Source organism: Lagopus muta, chromosome 5 (assembly GCF_023343835.1).
Source record: "Lagopus muta isolate bLagMut1 chromosome 5, bLagMut1 primary, whole genome shotgun sequence".
NCBI lineage: Eukaryota > Metazoa > Chordata > Aves > Galliformes > Phasianidae > Lagopus > Lagopus muta.
Window position 1 is genome coordinate 52,481,915 of NC_064437.1, and position 22,288 is coordinate 52,504,202.

A 22,288-nucleotide genomic window follows, 5' to 3' on the forward strand; every position below is an offset into this window, starting at 1 on the left:
CCAAGACCCTTGCTGTCTTGAAATCTTTTTTTCTGTACTAAGCCAGCTGACTTAGGAAATAGATATCAAGAAAGCCTGGCATGATTCTCATTTGGAAAAAACAGGCTCCATTTTGCCTTAAATATATTATTGCTATTAGCATCCTCTTCAGAATTTCTTTAATTGAAGTTGGAGGCTTACAGAATTTTTAGGAAAAAAAAATGTTCTTAAAAATCAAGTGAATATTCAGTAAATCTGGGCTGCAAGCTAAGGGAATCCCTAAGACCTGACTTCCCAGATGGTTGGGAACCAAGTCACAGAAGGGGAAATGGAAATCTTCCTGTCCAGCATTTGATAGCCACAGGGTGGATGAGCGTAGAGCTAAGAAGGCAAGCAGTTCTTTATCTGATCTGTTTTCCAATATATTATTTGCTATTGCTTTATTTTTCTGAGACAGCAAATGTGATTGCAAATAGTAAATAGAAATCTGCCTCCACAGCAATAGATGCGTTTCTGATTTTTTTTTCTGATTACAAAAGTGTCTTTGTGATTCTCCAGGAAAGAATGAACTAATGGATTAAAACCTGATTAACAACAGACCTCAAAAATAGTTATCAAAGGAAATCATGATTCAACAGCTGTGCTTCCAGCGGTATTCTGCAACAGGTCTGATGGCAATAGATATTTTCAATAATGATCTAAAAAACATTTTAAAAATCATTCCGATTTACAGATGGAGTTTTTCAATGCTAGGAGGAGCAGTACAAATACCAATTAAGTCAGAGGAAAAAGTCTAAGGAAGCCAAGAGTGGTTGGAAACATAAAGAGCAAATAATAGGCTTCAAGCCAGCTTGTAAAAGCACAGCTAATGTAACTTTGGGAAAAAAGCTGGACATTCAAATACTGAATGGACTAGAACGATTTCCAGGCAATTTTGCCTTGGAAAAAAAAAATGCTAAGACATGTAGGTATACATACATATTTGTATGTGATAGCCCTAACTCACATTTTATTTACTTTATCATAAGCATGGCTGCATTGCATGGTAGACAGGAAAAAGTTATTCTCTAGGCAACCTTCCTGTAGCCAAGTAAACCTATGTTTGCCTCTTAAGTAGTGTTTACCAGAAACATGTAGAAAACATTCAAGGAATTTTTTGAAGAATAAATTTAAGAGGCTGAACAACTGAAAGGGGAAGATCATAGAAACTGTAAGTGACAGTCTTTGGCCTTTCCCAAGTTGTTTAACTGGCTTAATATGGTGCAAAAATACCACGTTTGGTCACATTTCTTCTTTTCCTTGGACATCTTTGTATCTTTGGCACCTTCTGGTTTGAGAGCAACAAGTGAACCTGACTTTGCAGTTAACATTCCCTTTTTACTAACACTTGTGCTCACTGGCTATGTACTGCTGAGCTTTATTTGACTTGAAGTGGTTTGAGATAGGAGCCAGGTTCTTTCAGCAGTATCTGCTCAAAGGGACTGGGTTGTGGTTAAGACAGAAGGGGTTAGGCTGAATTTGGGGGCGAACTAAATGATGCTGAGATGACACTGGTTGGCAAGACAATCTACAAAGGATTATCACTGCTTGAAAGCAATCAAACTGCAGTTGAAAAATTCTGGGTTATGTTCACAAGAGCAATGCCCCAGTTGATTTTGTGGAAGATGAGTTAGATGGGACCATTTCTTCAATTATGTTTACGCACCTTTTTGTGAGGTGAGTGTGAGAATTGTCTTTCTCTCTCAGCTTGGCAGAAGCTTCCCTGAGCATAGCTGAAGCGTTACGGCAGGCACTTCCAATATGCTCGTGTGGGGAGCATCAGAGCCCAAAGCTGTGCTTCTGCGGTCAGTTTAGTTGGACATAAGTCTATGCTTCAGTGATGAAAGAGGGGCTTATCCTTGGCTCTAGCCTTGTTTTATTGTTTTGGTTGTTGTTGCTGTCATTGTTGTTTTTTCCCCCCTGAAATAATTTTCAGCTTATCTGGCTTGAATGCCAACACCAGCCCAAGTGAGAGAACAGGAGGAGGGGAGGAGGTAAGGGTGAAAGTCACTTGGATCAAAGCTATTGTGGGAGTTTCACTGTAAGGCGAGGCATGACATAAAACCAGCCCTGTGCTCTGAAACAGTACTGCATTAGCAGTACAAATTAAGAAGTGAATTAAGGGAAAAAGTGTGAGAGACCAGATGGAAAGAAACAAAGTCAGCTAAGTGCATGCTGTGCAAATTCATCCACTCGCGTCTTCTTGTGCACTTGCCACCCTGCTCCAAATTTGGCTGGAAAAATAGTCTTCCCAGCCTCCTCCGTGGGCCCCATCTCCTCTCTGCCCCTTGCTGTGCCGGCTGTAAGCTGCTGCTCTCCCTGCCCGAGGGCAATGCAGGCAAGTTACTTGTCACTGTGTGCAGTGCTTTGCCAGCCCCAGCAATGCTGCAGATTGCATCTGCCACCTGCTCTAACTCTTGCATGAATCCTTTAGGGCTCTTGCTAGTCCCTTCCAGCTTGGGAAGAGCTTCCCGGGAGCATCTGCATCTCTGTTTCACCGTCTGCCTTCAGGTTCCTTTTGTAATATAAATGACTGTGTGAGCAGTGATTAAGTCTCTGGTAAGAGATGTATGCCCATCAGCCTGCCCTGCACTGTCCCGTGCTCCCTATGGCTTTTGTTTAGCTGTATGCTACCTGGCTACTGCTCTCGAAATAACCCTCATAGTGGCTGAATGGTGTACTGGCTGACACCTGAACCTTTCCTAAAGCATTTTTAATTTGCACAAATAGAAGTCAATGTCTCTTTGCTTGTTATGTACTCTCCCTCTGCTTCTGATCCTCCTGAGAACTTTCCGCCTAACCATGCAGGATGGGGAATGCTGGATTGTTCTTGGGGAACAGAAAGGAGGAAAAATTGACTCTTTTTTACAAAGTAATGAAAGTCATCTTTTTTTTTTCTTTTTTTTTTTTTTTTTTTTTTTTTTTTTTTTTGCACTATCTATCTGCCTGCAATCTGTCAGCCAGAGCTCAAGTAAGAATTGGCCTCTGAGCTTTGCTTGCTGCCTGGAAAAGGTGACTCAGCTGCTGAGGATGTATGAACCACTTCTGTTCCTCAGTTCACAGTGTTTTTTCACAGTCTGCTGAGAGAACTGTTGTGGTTTCTATATATTAACTAAATGACTGCAGCTGAGGGCAGAGGTGTCTGCAGCCTCTGCCTGCTCCTCTCTGGGCTGTGGTAAGAAGGGGGAACACTTCTCCAAAACTGAGGGACAGGGAAGATACCTGTCTTGGCCAAGTTCAACCTTTACCTGCTGGTTCCAGCAGGTGTGTGAGGAGTGCTTTTTGAAGTACTTGCCTTGAGTTAAATATGCCCAATAAGTTGATGTGCAGCTTCTACTTGGCCTTGCCTTCCTGAAACAGTGTAGGAAACTTACTGTTTGTTAGCTTTGTCTGAGACTAAAAAGCACAAAGCCAGCTGAAGCTGAAAGGATCTTTAATAAAGCAAATGATTGTTTTGTTTACAAGACTTGGAAATACTGTTGTGACAGAAAGGCATGGAAATCACAAGGCAAAAACAACAACAACAAAAATTTCCAGCAGTGTTGTTTAGGAGTTCTTCTGTCATTAGCAAGAGAGAAGTCAGGTCTTATTTTGAAATGAATCAGAAGTTTGAAGAGGAGTAAATCACACAGTGTAACACATGGAATTGAGTTAAGCTATCTACCCAGCCAGTTGAGCAGGGCAGTCAGAACTCTGCTCCTTTCCCACACTGCTCTTGTGACTTGGTTAGTACACATGTGGCTGCAACAGCCTGACCAGAGAACAGGGCCTGTCTGAAGAGCAGCTTGGTGGGATATTTTAAAAAGTCTGCACTTGTACAAGTGCAGGGTATAACACTAGCAGAAGACAGACTGAGGCAGAATAGTGTCCTTTTTGTGGCAGAGCTCGCAGATGGGTTAAACCAACTGCGAAACAAAGCTTTTGTACTTCATCTTAAAAATAGTTTGCAACAGAACCTGGCCCCATGCTGTGAACTTCTTGTTAAGCACAGTAATTTTACTGTTGCTTTTTAGGTTACAAAGTGTGTCTCAGCTTTAGAGGCTAGTAATTTCTCCACCAATTAGAGGGCTTTTTTGTGTTGCTGTAAGATTACAAACTGGATCCCGTCAGCCTTGCTAGGAATAGATTCCTTCTATAAATAGGGACCTTGGAGAGGCTTTTCTACTCATTTACTTCTCAAGAGACTGCAACCATAAATGTACATTGTCATACGTTGCAAACCACATCTCTGGAACCTTGGTTGTGGTGTAACAGTAAGTCTTAGGTTTGCTAGCATGTCACAGAAACTGCATAAAATGCAACAGCACTGCTGTGAGGTTGTCCATAACGCCAATGTAAAGTAGTAAATGACTCTCTTACTCTGGCTTCTCCTGCCTCCATCCCTGAAGCTGGACTGTGGGGAACAAATCCAGGAGTAATTCTTTCCTGCAGTGGGGCTCTGCTGCCTCTATTTTTCTTCATGTTTCTTCTAGCCTCAATGACATTTCTTGTTTTTCTCACACTTTCAAAGTAACAGCAGAACTACACAGATCTTATAGTGTGAGTCATGTGTGTGTACTTTACTAGGCCAATAATGCCCTAGTTGCTGTTTGTCTGGCAGAAAACAAGAGAGAACACACCAAAGCAGTGGAAGATGAATTTTAGAGTAGGTGTAGCTGAAGTGTGTGCTGCTGCTGCCTTAGACCCTGGGATCTCTGCCTCAGTGGGAGGAAGTGTGCTGGAGCCTTGGTTTGTTGTTAGGGGAAGGCTGAGCCTCAGCAGACAGAGAAATGATGGTTGGCTCCAGTGTTATCTGTGGATCTGCTGAGAGAAGGCTGTGACATGAGCATGGGAAAAAGTCTGTGCACAAAGGCCTCCTTGTGAGTCCTGTGATCCTGCTGCAGGATAGCTGCAACTTTCCTGTGTCACCAGGAGCTTTATGGAGGAGGCTGATGTTCGTGCCATGCATGCTGTGTCAGCACGGTGACAGAACACTGCCAGCCCTGAGCGATAGAAGTGACACAGACTCACCCAGCACCATCACAGGGAGCTGCTTGCTGTGTGAAGCTCCAGCATTGCCAATGAGACGTAACACCTAAGGGATAGGTTGCGTTGTTTCTGCCACGCTGGGTGCTCCGGGCAGGAGGCAAACGATGTCCAAGTACAGAGCTGTGTGCTGAGCACTGCCCTGACTGGCTGCTTTGGATATCTGCCTCTTTCTTTCTGCTTTTATTGGGGTCCCCAAGACCTAACCAAACCAAACGGACCTTTTCACAGCTGCACAGATGGTGTGTGGTAAAGCACTGGTCCCGGCACAACATGCAGAAGGCAGATGTGCAGATGAAGAAGCAGAAAGACAAATTGTTCCGATCAAAGCATAATGTATGTGTATTACAGGGCTGAATAAAGCAACAGCAAGGGCTAAAAGCGTGCTGTGTACTGATAACCCTGACTGTGACCAAGTGCAGTAAAGCTGGGTAAATACTGGCAAAGCTGGTCTTTGTGACAAGCCCTGTGGTCTGCACCCCGATAAGGCCCACAAGTTCGTCAGCTGGAGGCCTGTGTGCTGATAAGGGCCCTACAAGGATGGCTCCTTGGGACAAAACCTGTCTCCAATAACAAGATGGCAGCAAGGTTGCAGCATATCCCATATGCACCTCTTCTTTCTCTTCTATCAGGACGGCAGACTGTAGGCATTAAAGATAATCAAAATTAGCAGAGCCTGGGCAACCAGCTGTCCAAGGGCTCTTGGGGTTGAAGTTAGCAAGATCCTGAGGCAAAGAGATTTCACTGCACTGAGTGTTAGCAAAGGACCTGCCCAACAGGATGCTGGTGCCATCGAGGAAGAATCCAAGGGATGCAGTGAGGACGCATGGCATCTATGAACCCTGGTCCCCTGTTGTGTGGAATTTTGCCAGACCTTGAAGTGCAAGTATGAGGGAACCAAGTGTGGAGGAGGGAATGAGCAAGAGTGAAAAGATTTTGTAAAACACGCATCCTCTTTCTGTTCTGTGAGAACTTGTGCTTTTGCTACATTAATCTCCTGTACTATTGCTCTGTTAAAAACTGCTCCATACTTAAATTACAAAAAGATGTGAAACTAGTTTGCTTATAACTTGTTTATGATGTCACTTTGAGTAAAGTCAGGAGAGTTTAATAAGTTTGTCTCCACATGATCAGTGGTTCAAAAATGTACTCACGCCCATATTGGGCTGAGAGAAACTGATGGAAATTATTTGGCAGAAATATTGGATGGAATAGGAGAACAAGGAAAGATGCTAGAAATTTTCAGTAATGGAAAGAGCAAAGCTGAAACGTCTCAACAGATGTTTGCCTTCACCATTCCTACATGAACCAAGTTGGTTTCTGATGTGTTTGTATAAAGGGTGAGCAGGTGGTGGCCCACTGTTGGGAATTGTCTGAATGGGTGTTGTAGACATGGTTTTAATGCTGTTTTTTTAGGATATTCCGTCATTTTCATATATTGCTTGCTGCTTTTACATGGCTTTCAGTCCACATGGTAGAAATCCTATCCCAGCCAATTTTAATTAAGAAAAAAAAAAAAATAATGGTACATTACGTATCTGTTCTGGGGAATTTGTACTGATAATTGCTGGAAACTTCAGCTCAGCTTTTCTCTGCTCTGGGTAACTCCTAAACATAACAGTGTTTTGTTATTCTTCTTTCCACTTGAAAAATGTTATCAAAGGAGAAAGTCTGGTAAAGTGTTCAGGACGATCTGAAAGATCAACAAGTACTGAATAGTATTGTTTGAGACAGCTCTTGCATGAGTCTTCTCTCTCCATCCTACTTCTACCTTGTCCCAAAGGAAAGCAAATATCCTAGATTGCAGGATGTAGATGTGAGTCACTGCTTGGTTTTTAGTGGTGAGAAAGTTGACCGCTATCAGTTTTCCCAAATGGGAGTGGAAGCCAAGAAAAATCTCGTCACAGTGTAAGTTAAAGCTTTCTTCTTTTGAGCTCTTCTGTCCTTATCTGGCTATTAACTGCACCAGTAGAGCTGATATGCTGATTCGGCATCCTAAGGAGAAGCCAAGGCAGCTCCAAGCCACACTTAAGGAATTACAAATGGGGCTGTTAGAGTCACGAGTTTGCTCCTTAGCTGATTTATAAATGGTCTTGTTTTCTTTCTTGCTCTTTTGTCCCAGAGCTGTTAATAAATAGTCTTTTATAACTCTCATGTTCCTGCAGGAGATGTGAGGAAATAAGCCTCTGCCCTGGGGCAGGCTCTGCCAGCATCACTCAGCAAAGATCCTGGTTTAATGCCTCCAGTGCAACCCCAACAGGCAGCATGCAGACAGGGGCACTTGTCCTGGGGGTGCATTCTTACAGTGTCACCCCCTCGTTATCACTGCAGTGTGTCCACACAGCCTTATCCAAAGCATTTTGTGTCTGTATAACTGTTTGAGACAATGATAAGGAATGAAATAAGGAAGACGTGCAAATTGTAACCCAGACTATGGCTTGATTATAAATGGATTTCCTTTCCTGAGCCAGATTCTCTTCAAGATTCACTGTATATCCTGGTAATAAATAATCTGAACTTTGGAAACTTCTCCTGTCACAGACAATTTATCTGGCAAAACTCCTTTGCTGTTTTGTTCCATGAGGCTCCAAGCATTGCTAAGTGCAAGGCTTCTAACCAAGAAAATTTAGGTCCATATTTAACTCTTAATGTTTCCCAAATCTGCTTTTGCAACCCTGAGGCTTTGGTATATATTTTTATTTATTTATTACTTTCAGACATTTTGCTGAGGTCTGTGCCCTACAACAGGCTTTGGTCCTCTGTTTTCTTCCTGTTGGTTATCCCTAAAAATACCACAGGGCAATTTGTTTCCTGCTATTTGAAATGGAAATAGTAGCAGCATAAGGAACAGAGCATGATATTCATGCCAAATATCATGAGCTGAATCCTCCCAATGGTTTGTGGGAATCTTAGTTATTAAAGCTGACCTCTGAGAAATCAGTATATTTTTCCGCTAAGGCTAAGCAGTGGAGGCATTCCTCAGCAGGAAACAAAAACTATCCCCAGCTGTTCCCAGTGTTGTGCTCTGCCATGAAGAAAGGAGATAGCAGTGCTGACAGCTGGAGGTAAGTGGGAAAAGCTGAAAGAGATTAACTAGCAAGCAATCTCTTTTATGCGTGCAAACTTAACCTTTGTTTATTGAAAGAATACATCAGGCCTGCTGCCCTGTCTTGGTAGCAAAGCACTTCTCACTTCATCTGCTAGAGGTAGTTGCAAAGGGAAAGTCACTACCAATTTCTCTGCTGAGTGAGTGATATGCATGTTAGAGTAGGAAAAGGTCAGTGGGTATCTTGTAAGTCTGAGACATGCTCCTGTAGAAGAAGAAACACCTGTGAAGGAAATAATACTTGTAAGGAGTGGTGAGATCCAGGTACAGGCAAAATCCCATGCATAGGTGAGCTGCATCCATCCTTTTGCCTATGCAGCCTCATCATAAAGTGCCTTTGCCAGCAGCTCTGCTGACACTGTGTCAGTCTGGAGTGGTCTTTGTGCTTCTGCAGCCAGTCCCCGACAGCCTTTGATCCTGAATGGGAAGTGAAACTTTAGGAGAAAATCTGCTTGTTTTGCTGTGCTGAAATGCACAAGAAGCTCTGCTTTTCCTCTGGCAGCCACTCAGTCTGTGTGCATGTGGCACTCCTGGTGCCACGTTACTGTTTTGGAAGCTGGGGAAGTAAGCCCCTGAAAAGCGGTAGTGGAGCTTGATGTGCAAAGCAATCCCAGGAATCTGTGATTCAGAGAAAAACTTCCCTGAGATGCAGCCTCAGCCCTGCAAGGCGAGAGTGGTTGTTGGTGGGGAGGGCAAATGGGGAAACTGGTGGCTACTGGGAAGGCATATTTTGACACTTGGTATGGTGTAGAACACACTGTGGGTACTGAGAGGTTTGGACATATTTTCTCTGTGGTTGTTTCTGTGCCATAATCTGGTGGGGTTTAGCAGTATTTGCAATGTTTGAGACTTTGTTCTCTAGGAAGTTGCTGAACTTTCTCACTCGAGTGTGGGTTTTGGGGTGGGAAATGATTCTCCTTAAGGCCGCTTCCTTTCTTTTGTCATGGCAACTTCTGCATCGTGCTGATGCAGGGAGGCTGATGGAGCATGAGGAGGGGAGCTGTGCTGGGTGGGTGATGTGCCTCCGATCACCAATCTGCCTATAAAAGTAATGGTCCCATTACTTTACCACCAACTGTTATACACTTGTAAGCAGTAGCGGTGTGGGGCTGAGCTGGGAGCTATCAGCCAAAGAGAAAGATACGCCCTAATTCTGATAGAGAAAGAAACATTGCTCTGATAGTTGAGTATTATTAAATAAGTAATTCATAGTTAGTCTGCATTAACGAATAACGTCTAGTAGCAATTTAAAATGGTTTCCCAAAGTCAAAATACTTGAGCTGAATCAACTGAGTATTTAAAATAATCAAAAGGAATGCAAATCAGAAACAGCCTAATAACTTATTCTCTTCCCCAGAAGCCTTAATCTAACAGTTGAAAGTTATGCTATTTTAAGAAAATAGCGTCAGTGAGAAAGATATGTATTTAGAGGTGGGGGGGGAATGAAGCTGTTTGCAATCAATGCATATTCAAACTCAGAAAGTGTAGGAGGTGGTCAAAAGAGGCATAAGAAGAAAATAAGGCCACTTAAGAACAGCAGAGAATTGAAGGGCACTAAGCACAAAAGGATGTCTAGCAGCAATACTGTCCCACTGCAAGTCAGTATATTGGAACTATCAGTGGAAACAAAACTAAAGGATGTTAGTGCTCGAGCCTGCTTTGTTTCCTGTAAGAAAAATAGATGCTTTTACATAATTAGATAGCTAAGTGTATTTAAGTAATAACTTGCGTGATAAGCTTGAATTCACAGGATATTTTCTGATGAAACTTCAAGCTTTGTGGGTAATGACAATAGATCTTCTCCAGTTAAATGATAGCCTTAATGGGCTGGTAACACAAATTAATGCCAGAAGTCATCTGGTAACAACTGATGTAATTGCTAACAGTTGTTTCTTCTGATTTGAAAACCTCTTTGATGTGTGAATCCTAAAAGAAAGATCATAAAGAGAGTCCAGACTTGGAAGCCTAATAAAACATCACATAAATGTAGAAATTAACTGTCTAAAGGTCATTGTGTCAGCAGTATCTTGCCACTTGTTGGTTGTATTGGAGAATATTGAGTATCTCTGTCTAGCTACTGGGATGCAAGCCAGCAAAATGCTTTCCCACAGAGAGATGACTTAATGAAAAGAGTTGTGGAAGTTTTGGTGGGGCTGGGGTATAATGGCAGGGAGCAGGGCTGGGAAGCTGCATGCGGGCTGTGCTGTGCATGTGCTGCAGTGGGAAGGTCTCTGCCAAGGATGTGCTTTGTGTGCAGGGCAAAAGGGTGTTTGTTGGCAGGGCCTGCTGCCCTTAACTCTCTGACACGGCTCCTTTGGCACAGGGGATGTGGGACTGACCTGCACAAAGCCCTTCGGGGCCACTTCCAGCTGCGCAGACAGCTGTGGGCAGGGAGAGAAGGACTCTGTGTGATGCCTGCTCCTTTGTTTCTGTCCCTTGCTGCCACTGCTCCGCTCTCACAGCACTCCCCAGCTCTCCAGGAACGTGGTATGCCTTTTTTTTTTCCTCATATTTTTTTCCCCTGAAACACAGCGCTCCTCCAAAGCATCCCATGCAGTTTCCCCAGGTCATGCTCCAGCTATGACTTGTTAAGCAGCAAAAAGACGAGGTGCCCCCATCCTAAGCAATGCTTGTACATGTGGGATCCTGCTTTACCACCTTCCCTATGGCTTACCCAGTCTCACTGTCAGATCTGGCTTCCTGACATCTATCACAGACTTTGCTGAAATTCTTTTCCTTTTACTTTTCATTTGTCTGAAGATGATTAATGTCTCCCTTGCTCATCTCTTTCTAAACTAAACAATCCAATGCCTTCAATCTTTCCTCACAGGTCAAGTTTATAGATCTCAGATCTATCCATCTTGCTCTTTTCTGGAGCTTCTCCAAGTAGTGTACATCTTTCTTGAAAGGCAGTGTCCAAACTTGGGCATAGAACTTCATATAAGGCTCTACCCAGGTTAGATGGAGGGAAGGATTACTTCAAACTGCTATAGCTGCAAGAATGTTTTCTCTGTGTGTGCTGCTTAACTACTTGTTCACTATACTGACTTTGTGTGATGCCTATTTTCCAAACAAGAGCAAATATTTGCTCTTGTCCTTACTGAAGTGAGCTGGTGGTTTCCCCTGGGGATTCCCTATTTTCCAGATTTATTTATATTCCAGTCCTATTTATCATCATGCTTTTAACTCCCAACTTGGTGCTATCACAAGTAGTCACGTTCTTTATTCCATCTCCCAGCTCGCTAACGCATCTGTAGGTTCAAGACAAGGTTAAACTTTTCTGCCTGGTTGCGTAGCCTATATCTACACGTCTGCCAGCTCTTGAGATTGGTAGGGCTGTGCAGTTTCATAGCAAGTGTATCTGAAAAACAGCATCCAAGGAAAAAGGCATACTATATTGTTTGGATTATCGGTTTCACTGGAATTTCAGTGTTTATATGTTAGCATTTATGGGCACTTCATCTGGAAAACTATAATCCACTAAATGTGTATTTATAACTGTATAGAGCATCACAGTGTGGGCCAGCTATCATGCTAGTACTTAAGATGCAAAGAATAACTAAAACTTGGAGTAGAGCTCCCTATACAGTTCCACATAATAGCTACAAAAAGTGATGTAAATGCTAGTCTGAACCTTGAAGTCCAACTTCAAAGTGTTCAATGTCTTGTCCTGATATTTTGAAGGAGAATCTCTCAAACCAAAGCAGTTCATGTACTGTATATGGTCTTGTATCAATAAGGCAACCCTGAGCCTCTTACCAGCCCAATAAAAGGCCTTCCTGACACATGTGGTTTACATCATTTTGCAGCAAAATATTCCTCATCAACCTCACCATGTGTGCCTTTCAGCATGACAAATTTCATGACTAACAAAAGCTCATTCTCTCCCAGCAGGCGGATAATGTCTGTAACCTATATGCACCTTGGCAGAACAGCAGCACTGATTGCTCCCATCCCCTCTCCCTGCCATCACGAGCTCTCTGATTTGCTTGAGTTAGGGAGTTCCACAGGCTATATATGCCCTTTAGCTGGGCTGTACGACTGCACAAACATGCAGCAAGCATCCCTGGAAACTGCTCAGGGAATCCATTGCTGGGAGGCTCCTAGCAGACTATGCAGCAACGTGGGTGATCAGTGCAAGAGCAACAGATGGGCACGGTTCAGTGTGATGCTGTCTTAGTCTATGACATCATTCTGAGCCTCAAGGATGGCAGGTAGTGCCTTGGAACTCCCTTTCCTTAGAGCATGAAGTATGGCAAATTTAATTAAATGCAGTTAAATGTGGGTTTGTTGGGGTGGCATAGGAGTGATGTCAGGATGTCTCATCACTGGCTGTGATTGGTGAGCCTGAGGTAGCATTGGTGTGAGGTCCCCACTTTGCTTCATTTAGGCTGGCAATGCAGCGTCTCCTAGTGTAAGTGGCACATAATTGTGCAAGGCTCGTTTCTGCAGAACAGGTCAGGAGAGCTTGAGAAAAGAACAGGTAATTCTGTACATGGAGAAGAGCTGCTGAACTGCTCAGGTAGACAGAGAAGGCCAGAAAGGCAAAATCTGGAAGAGATCATTGTTTATAAATTGGTTTAAGTTAATAAATTCCAGGCCATTTGAGAGCTGTAGAAGTTTTGAGTCAGAGATGGACCAAAGACAAAGGGAATGTACTGGCAATAAATTGAGGCTGAAAATGAGAGTGTTTCTGGCTGTACAAATGTATACTGAGAGCAGAAAAGTGATGAGTGGGGAGCTGTCACTTGTCAGTGTGGCACTTGTGCAGTGGAAATGTTATTGCAGCACAGCCCTTCTGTAACAGGCTGAGTGTGAGCATCCAAAGCTAAGAGCAAATGTCACCTTTAGCTGCTGTGTTAAGCCAGACCTTGGAACTGTATTTTAGTTAGTGGAGATGCTGGGTCACAGAGAGGTTATCTGAACTGAGAATGACTGCAGACCATGCACAGCATCTCTCCCTAAATCAGTGTTACTTCTGTTTATTGCATCTCTTCAAGCAGCTGGCTGCCTCGTTTCTTTTAACATTACTTGCGAAGTGAGAAGGGAGCGGGGGGGTGGCAGCCTTGGTCATGAGTGACATCTCCTGGCTGATGAGGCCACAGGACAGTGTGGTTTTGGCTGGAGGAAATTTCCTATTTGTCTCGATGCTCTGGGAGATGCTGGGGTCAATCCTGATTGCTTGCTGTCGCACAAAGCTGCCTCCCACACCATGCAGCTTTCCTGGGTTCCTCACCAAGAGCAGCGGGATTTTGTAGCAGAGCGACTGCCAGCTGAAGTGCCTGCCAGCATCACTCTCAGTTGATAGCTAACTCAGAGACAGAAATGATAGTAGATCTGTTTATGTTCTGGGCCCCACACCAATCACTCGGAGCCAGCAGCAGCCCCTACAAAACAACAAAGAGACCAAAATTAGAAACAGACAGAGATACATGAGCAGCTGGGCTGTGCTCCAACATCTGGAGAGCACTCCATGCTTGCGCAGCTGGGCAGGGTGCAGCAACCAGGCCCCCAGCTTGGGGAGAAAAGTAGCATAGCTGCTATGCCTGCTCATGGCCTTACACGATATTTTTTAACACCATTTACATAACAGGAGAAAGAACAGAGATGTCCTGGGCTCTGGCTGGAAACAAAGCTGGGAGGTCATGCTCAGTATTTAGCTGTGGAGAACTGCTGATGAAGAAGTGCTGGGGCCTGGCAATCACAGAGGTGCCGGGCGTGAAGGACTGCCTTGCATAGTGGGGGCTGAGGAGTGTCAGCGCAGCATGCAGAAACATGGACATGAAGTACAGAGGAGCTGGAGGAGGCTAGGGAAAGCGTAGGTTCTGTAGGCATTGCAGGAGCTGCCGTTATGTCTAGAGCTGATAGAAATAACCAAGTGTATAGAAAAGGAGCTTGTTCAAATACCTCAACTTCCTGAGCAAACTGCAGGTCAAATTTTAATTGCATTGAGTTCTTTATCTGGATTTTGCAATGTCTAAAAGAAATTGTGTTCAATCTATACTAAAGTGCCATTTAGCAGGTCTTTGGTTTTGCTAGCTTACTCACTGAGTTATGCTTATCATTTGTACTTTGTATTTTGTTTCAACAAGTCTTTGGTAGCATAACAGTTCATGCAAATGGATGCTCTGGTATGGGATACAGCAATGAAATTGCTGTCTCAGAGTCCTTGTCACAGTCCTGACAAGGGCCTGTGACACTGAGTTACAATTCAGGAGGTGAGAGTTGTGTTCAGGACTAAGAAAATAATATGACTTGGAAAATAAATGACTCATCTGAGGCTGCAGGTGGGATGCAGAAAATTATTATGTCTTTGCCTACAGGCAAGGGATTTCTTTAGGCCCATTTCATTAGGAAAATTATTCCTAACCTGTTGCTGCTGAAAAGATGCAGTTGACAAAGAATATTCATCATGACAGGAAATCTGAATATCTTAGAATGATGCAAAGGCATGCCATCTTTCAGCTCTGTGACAGTAAGCACCCAACAAGGCTGTTAGTAGCTGCCTCTAGACAAGAGTAAAGATGGCAACTATTACGTGGGTTTTCTGTGCAGCTGTCAGCAGCAGTTCCAGTTTTCAACCATGCTTCACTGGAGCTGTTGGAGAGGGTCCAGAGGAGCGCCATGAAGATGATCAGAGGTCTGGAACATCTCCCCTGCAGAGACAGGCTGAGGGATCTGGGCTTATTCAGCCTGGAGAAAAGAAGGCTGTGAGGAGACTTCATTGCACCCTTCCAGTATTTAAAGGGGATTATAAATGTGACAGGAATCAACTTTTAACAAGGATAGACAGTGATAGGACAAGGGGGAATGGTTTTAAGCTCAAAGGGAGAAGGTTCAGATGTCAGGAGGAAGTTCTTCACAGAGAAAGTGGTGAGATGCTGGAACAGGTTGCCTGAAGAGGTTGTGGGTGCTCCATCCCTGGAAGTGTTCAAGAGTGGGTTGGATGGGGCTCTGGGCAATCTGGTCTAGTACCAGATCTGGAGATTGGTGGTCTTGCCTGTGGCGGGGGGGGTGGAATTCAATGATCCTTGGGGTCCCTTTGAACCCAAGCCATTCTATGATTCATTTGTATCTATACTGTGCAGCTAGTTATATCACCTGCTTGTATTCATTTTTCTAGTGTTCATTTTTGTTCAATGGACATGTTCAGTACATTCATAACCTGAGCCAACTATCTCCATCAGGAGGAAAAGTCTCCCAGCTGTCACACTCTGCTGTTTTTAATCATTTCAAGCCTTGAGTTCTGGGGCCCTTTTGAAGAAAGCAATATAAAATGCATTCTGCCCTCCTACTGTCTGGTATGTGTACTAGACTGTTTTTTCTAAGCTACATTCTTGGAGATATTGGCAAGCATGCTGTGCCTCTAACAGACAGTCACAAAATGTGAGCATAACAAGCTTCCAAATTTTGCCGTTAGCATCAGCAGATTTACATGTAAGCACAGTGGGAGAGCACAAAGCTCCAGGTCAGCATTAGGCTCCCCAAGGACCTCCTTGTGGGGAGATTTTTGGAACAAGTTTTCTCAGAACTTTTAGATTCCATTCTCCTTAGATGGATGGAAAGCAACTATCTGTCTACAGATGCAGAGGTTCCAAGAACTCCCCCCATCTTTTTCAGAAGTTAGCCCAAATGAAGTTACTCCAGGATGTTGGGTCATTGTAGGGCTGGACAACACTTGGTGTAGTTCTGGCATCTGGGACCAACTTTGATGTGAAACAGAGTGGTTAGAAGGTGGTTCTCTTCTGAGCATGAATGCTTCTTATATTTGCATTTGTGATGTGGGGTGCCTGGAAGGATTTGGAGAACTACTCCAGTACTGCCTAAAGGACTGGAGAATCAATAACTTCTGGAACTGAAGTTCTGCTGTACAGATGCAGAGCAAACATGGTTACTTTATCTTCTTGGAGAGTGAAGGTAGTTGATATCTCTGCCTGCATGGAGGTATTGTCACCCTGAATGACCCATAACAGACTTCTAAAAATCTCTAGGAGAATTTGTGTACTAGGAAAAGACAAATTAGCACCCATGTGAGCAGTAAGGCAAGCAGTGCTTTTGACTATGGAATTTCAGTGTGGGTAGAAATAGATTTCATGTAGTAGAAAGAACAGGTACTAGAGCGCCAATAGTTGAAACTATTCCATTTACAGCTAGATTATAAGTCTACAAAATATTTTTGCAGATACCTTGTCTAGAGCTTTGTGTTGTGGATTGTATTTTATTAAACAATACTAAAGTGACTGAGCCTAAGTTGTGAACTGAAATTTCTATCATGGGAGATGGAAGGAGAAGCCAAAGTAGAAAAAAATAATAGGCAACACTGTGCTGGCCATCAGTATATTCCGAAAACTCAAAAGCTATATTGGTTCTGAATTATTTCCACCAGCCATAAGTAGCTTTTTTAAATAATTCTACTGCTGACAATGTATTTTAAACTACAAAAAAATTAATTTACTTTTTTTTTTTTTTTTTTAATATAGCATTGCCAAAGTTCAGGACAGCACTGCTTAAACTGTGATTCAGAAATGTTAGCGTTAGACTTTTTAAATGCATTACCAGTGACAAGGATGTTGTAAATTCTTTTTAATGTTGTAAAAACCTGGCACAAGGTATACAGTGAAAGAGTGTGGCAGGGGTTAAAGCTCTTGGCTCTGCTAAGCTTTGTTGTTTTTAAATTAGCAGTCTGTTCTTTCAGCTTCTCAGTGGTTATTGAAACAAAGACAGAGCAATGGAAAAAGCTGGTGCTTGTCCCATGCAAACAGTATTTGGAACACGGGAACATGCCTGAAGACTTTTGGGGTGAGGTAAGTTGGGTTACAGGGATGCTAACATCCTTTTTCTGCTCTAGTCACAGGTAGCAAACCAAAGATGTCCACAACAAGGAAAATTCTACTCATACTCGGATTTCTCTCCACATTGGCTGCAATTGCTTTAATTGCTGTAGCAGTGACCCAAAACCAGCCACTTCCGAAGAACGTCAAGGTATTACAAGCTGAGGCTCTTATAGAAAAACAAGCCAAGCAGAGGTTTAGGCATGCATGGTGCTCAAGGACATGCTGTCCCTGCTGGGTCAGTCTGATCTCCCTTTCAGGCTCCGTGCATCTTAAGCAATCTGATCAAAACAGATATGCCTTCACAAGAGACCATCTCCTAAGTAATCATTTACAATCTTGCTACTGCTCTCATCCCCTTAAGTGAAAACTTAGAACAAAACACTGCATGGGGAGAGTAATGACGTGGCATGTCCCCACAGTTGCCAGATTTGCTGTTCATTTCTGCCCATGCTCATGTATATGCTCTATCCAACTCAGTGGCTCAGGTGTGATGACAGGATCTGTTCTGTCCACAGTATGGGATTGTGCTAGATGCGGGGTCGTCCCACACAAACCTGTATGTGTATGAGTGGCCAGCAGAGAAGGAGAATGACACTGGAGTGGTGCAGCAGGTGGAGGTGTGTAAAGTTGAAGGTAAGAGGAAAGAAGGAAGCAGTGAAAGGAGATGAATTGGAAAGAGAATGTGGCAAAAAGGTGGTGGAGATGAAATTTGGAGAACTGACCAATAGTGACAGCAGCATTAAATCTGTGAACTAACGTATATTCCGCTGCTTCCTGCTAAGAACTTGTTGCTTGAACTTCCAAAGAGAAAAGTTGGGTCCATTTTTCCTTTCATTTGGGGATGCACAGAGTTAAATGCTTTGTGGAAAGAACTACACTAAGGGTTGTACTTGACAACAACAAAATGCAATTTCTGTGTGTACCCTTGCCGAAGCACTGATAAACATCAGTGATAAAGGAGGACACTCTGATCTCATTTTAAAGGAAAAAAGTGACAAGGTTACTAAACTTAAGCATATTGTGGGGTTTTTTTTGTTTTGTTTTTTTGTTTTTTTAATATTTAATTGCTATGTAGCTATGTAATGGTTTTGGAAGGCATAAAGGATGGTGTCAGTCACAGCTTTTGTCAGAGGAATGACTGATGCTTTAGGGTTTCTTAAACCTAGAAATGGGGTGGTTAAATCTGTTGCTGCTCGTGCTAGTGATATTATTTAGTGGACAAGGCTCATGACAGCCCTCACAGGTTACGCTTGGAGATGGTGCAATGAAGTCTTCCAATTTCTTGCAGGCCCAGGGATCTCAGGTTATTCCCAGGCTACAGAGAAGGCAGGTCCCTCTCTGGTGCAGTGCCTCCGACAAGCAGAAGAGGTGATTCCCTCAAAGCAGCATCGAGAGACACCTGTCTACCTCGGAGCAACTGCTGGCATGCGGCTCCTCAGGTACTGCAGTGTTCATCTCCTTCCCTTGCACCTTAGAGCACCATAGATACCAAGCGGTGTCTCTGCAGTGAAGTCATTGGAAATGCTACAAGTTGGTGCTGTGTCCAGATTTCCATCTCTCTGGACCTCTAGTCTCCCCAGACTCTTCCCCACTTGCCTGGCAGGTCTGTTTCCACCTGCTCCCCTCTTCCATTTTCTCCAGCACCACAGACACTATAAAGCATAGCCATGCCCAAACTGCTACTTGGAGAAGTTGTTCAAACATCTCTCACAGTCTAGTAATAGATTTCACCCACAGTTTTTGTGCCCTGTCATGTTTTAACTCCCTACATACCTCGACTTGGCCTGAAATCACCAAAACTAAGGTAACTTTATATAGTTTAAATTTATGATTTTTCTTGGGGTGACTCAGACTTGTTACCTGGCTGGATCAGGGAGCTAATTTCATGTGTTTTGTCTGGGCAAAACCCCTGGGATATCATAAGACATGGTCTCTTATGAAATGGTGAAAAGTGAAAAGGATCTCCCCAGGGTGATCCTTGCCAGGGAATGTTCTCTAGGAGAGCAGAGGGGCTATGCTCCAATTCCTGCTGCCAACTGCAGTGTCTGTGTCCGGGCTGGTAGCAGCTGTGCTGTCAAGGCGTGATCGAGAGACACAGCCAGTTACAGCTGGATGTATCCATGTGAAGGACTGTCATGTTATAACTGACGGTTGGTGGGGGGTTGCAGCCTATCCGCTCAGAGTGAAGCCCATAAGCTGCTGAGGGCTGTCAGCTGCAGTCACTCCATCCTTTCTTCCATTCATTCAGGTTGGAAAATAAAGATGCAGCTGACAAAGTCTTGTCCTCAGTCGAGAAGACACTACGCTCAGCTCCCTTCAATTTCCAGGGCGCCAGAATCATCAGCGGTCAGGAAGAAGGAGCCTATGGATGGATCACCATTAACTACTTGCTTGGTAATTTCAAGCAGGTATTGTATCACTGGCAAGTCCAGATTTGAACCACTGGCTGGCAGTGCTGTATGAATCATGCCGTTCATGAGGGTGTTTCAGGAGGCTCCCTGTGAGACATTTATCACAGATGGGGATGCTGTGCTTCTTGCATCAGCAATTACTGTAGGTAGTCTTAGAGCACTGAAATAAAACAACCGTTTCAATAACTTCTCACAGGTACAGCATCCTCCTCACTTACTGATCTAAAATACTTCTGTGCTTGATTAAATATCTGCAAAGCGTCACTAGTACTTGAAGGGAGCACATAAAAAGGAAGGGGAACAGATGTTTACGAGGGTGGATACTGATTGGACAAGGAGGAATGGTTTTGAACTGAGACAGAGGAGGTTTAGGTTAGATATTAGGAGGAAGTTTTTCACACAGAGGGTGGTGCACTGGAACAGGTTGTCCAAGGAGGTTGTGGATGCCCCATCCCTGGAGGCATTCAAGGCCAAGCTGGATGTGGCTCTGGGCAGCCTGGTCTGGTGGTTGGCGACCCTGCACATGGCAGGGGGGTTGAAACCAGATGATCATTGTGGTCTTTTTCAACCCAGGCTAAAAGAAAAAGAAAAAAAAACTTTTCAGTATTTGATGATGATTCTTTACTATCAGGTTTATAAGTCATCTGGGCACTGAAACAGTAAATTGATTTTTCATATAGCAGTTGTTTTTGTTACATGTTCTTCAACCTCTTGCAAACACTTGGATGTGATCCATCTTGTGCTCTTCTGAGCCTGTACCTTGTTCTGGTTCTCATCTCGTGCCTCCCTTGAAGCCATACTCCCTTTCCTGCATTCTGTCCTTCTGCTACTATTCTACGAAGACTTTTTGTTCCTGAGTACATTTTCTCCATGCCTGATGTATCTGTGCTTTGAATTTTTTTCAAGTCTGGCTGGAAAAAATTTCTACATTCCCTGAAATCCATAAGTGAGACATCAGGAGCATTAGACCTTGGAGGAGCCTCAACACAGATTACCTTTGTACCAGCTGAAATCTCTTCTGAGTCCCCACAGAATTTGCTGTATTTCCGCCTCTATGGCAAGGATTACCAAGTATACACACACAGCTTCCTTTGCTATGGAAAGGACCAGGCTCTGCAACAGAAACTGGCCAGGGACCTACAGGCAAGTACATCTGGGGTGGCACGTGGAGGTCCTGGACTCTCACAGCTTTGACGTACTGGTGCTGCTGTGTCCTGGCTAAATGTCGCATCACTTAGCCTGGATTTGGAAAGTGTTGTTATCCTCCATAAAGTTTGGTTAGATGCTCACAGATGACAGCCAACATTTTCAAAGATATTATTAATTAGAGATGCCTTGACTGATTGGCATGGGATAGCAGCAATACTGTGCTTGTCCGAAAAAGATGGTGGAGATGGTGCTTCACCATCTGAGAAAATCCCAAATCAACAGCAGCTTCAGAAAATATGGCTGGAACTTGCCTAAGGTCTGAAAGGGAGAATGCAACAGAGCAAGCAGCAGTAGCCACATGTCCCAAATTACAGCTAAAGCCTTAAGTCTGTCCTCACCTTTGACCCAGTGTTTGTGTGTCTTGGCATGATGTATCATGACAAGTGCCTTGTGGTCACCCTTCCTTGTGGTTTTTTCCCAGTGTGTTATTCTAGAGTGAAATATAACAGCTTTTGTGAATCTTGTTTTCAGAGCACAGAGAACGGCAGCCTCTTTGATCCATGCTTTCACCAAGGATATCAGAGAACTATAAGTATCAATAATTTCTTCAAAAACCCTTGTACGTCAGTTGAGAAAAAACAATTCCCTTTCAGCCAGCTGCATATTGAAGGAGAGGGGAATTATGAAAAATGCCGAAGAAATATCCAGAATCTCTTTAACAAAACCAACTGTCCTTACTCCAGCTGCTCCTTCAATGGGATATATCTACCTCCATTACAGGGGGACTTTGGGGTAGGTTTGCATTCTTCAACTCCCTGTAATTCAGACCATCAGAAGAAGAGAAACTCAGAACAATGCTGGAGCGTATTATCCACGGATGGGGCAGAAATTCATTTCCAAGATAACTTTTTAGACATGAAACTACAGAAATAGTCTTTGTTGTCTGGCTGTGAAGACAACAAATATAAGAGCTACTATAGTAGATACCGGCCTACGAGGCAGTGGTACTTCATTTACAGATTCATTTTTAAAGCTGTCCCTCCCAATGGCCAGCACCAGGGACAGGAGAGCTTGTTGCAGGCCAGTGTGATTCATGCACAACTGTGTGAGCATTACTGAAGCCAGCCGGCTCACCTGACTGTTTCTTTTGTTTCTCTAAATAAAGCTGTCTTGTGGGATTACTGTTGTCCTACTCAGGTTAAAATATTCTCTTTCAGGCCTTTTCTGCTTTCTACTTTGTGATGAACTTTTTGAACCTGACAAATGATGTCCCCTTCACCCTGGACGAAGTGACCAGTGCTATTGAGAAACTCTGCGCCCGGCCTTGGCATGAGGTGAGCAGAGCTGCTTCTCTGCAGTGGGGCAGACTGCCCAAGTCCCAAGTGTTGCTAATGCTTCCTAATAGGATGCGTGGTTGGGGGTAATTTCCAAGGCAGGCACAGGAAGATTTCCCACAGCACCTGTAGTGAATGTTCAGGTGCAAGCTGGAGCTGCAGGAACACAGGTTTAGCAGCCTGGTGACTTCTCCCTCTTTTCCTAGGTGAAGCTACAGTATCATCAAATAAAAGAAAAGTACCTGAGCGAATACTGCTTCTCCGGAGCCTACATCCTCTCTCTACTGGAAAATGGCTATGGATTCACTACAGAGAACTGGCAAAGGATCCACTTCCTTGGAAAGGTATGTTGATTGCCACCTCTGCTATACAGCTTTGCCCATCTTCCACAGGGATGATACTGCCCTGGCA

At 43.7% G+C, this 22,288-nt stretch overlaps 1 protein-coding gene across 6 annotated transcripts in view; it reads left to right on the plus strand.

The window, feature by feature from the left end:
* The window catches only part of ENTPD1 (ectonucleoside triphosphate diphosphohydrolase 1), a 32,373-nt gene that overhangs the window by 3,997 nt on the left and 6,088 nt on the right, over positions 1-22,288 (plus strand). For 3 of the 6 annotated variants that reach the window (XM_048945070.1, XM_048945072.1, XM_048945073.1), the window contains 8 exons: positions 16,998-17,131; positions 17,499-17,616; positions 18,272-18,422; positions 19,232-19,391; positions 20,301-20,537; positions 21,075-21,335; positions 21,761-21,877; positions 22,084-22,221. In XM_048945070.1, the coding sequence (XP_048801027.1) occupies positions 16,998-17,131; positions 17,499-17,616; positions 18,272-18,422; positions 19,232-19,391; positions 20,301-20,537; positions 21,075-21,335; positions 21,761-21,877; positions 22,084-22,221 (1,316 nt within the window). Of the gene's footprint in view, positions 1-5,604; positions 5,930-6,048; positions 8,109-15,295; positions 15,451-16,997; positions 17,132-17,498; positions 17,617-18,271; positions 18,423-19,231; positions 19,392-20,300; positions 20,538-21,074; positions 21,336-21,760; positions 21,878-22,083; positions 22,222-22,288 lie in introns of those variants that run through there. The other 3 variants (XM_048945075.1, XM_048945074.1, XM_048945071.1) reach the window with 3 other exon arrangements.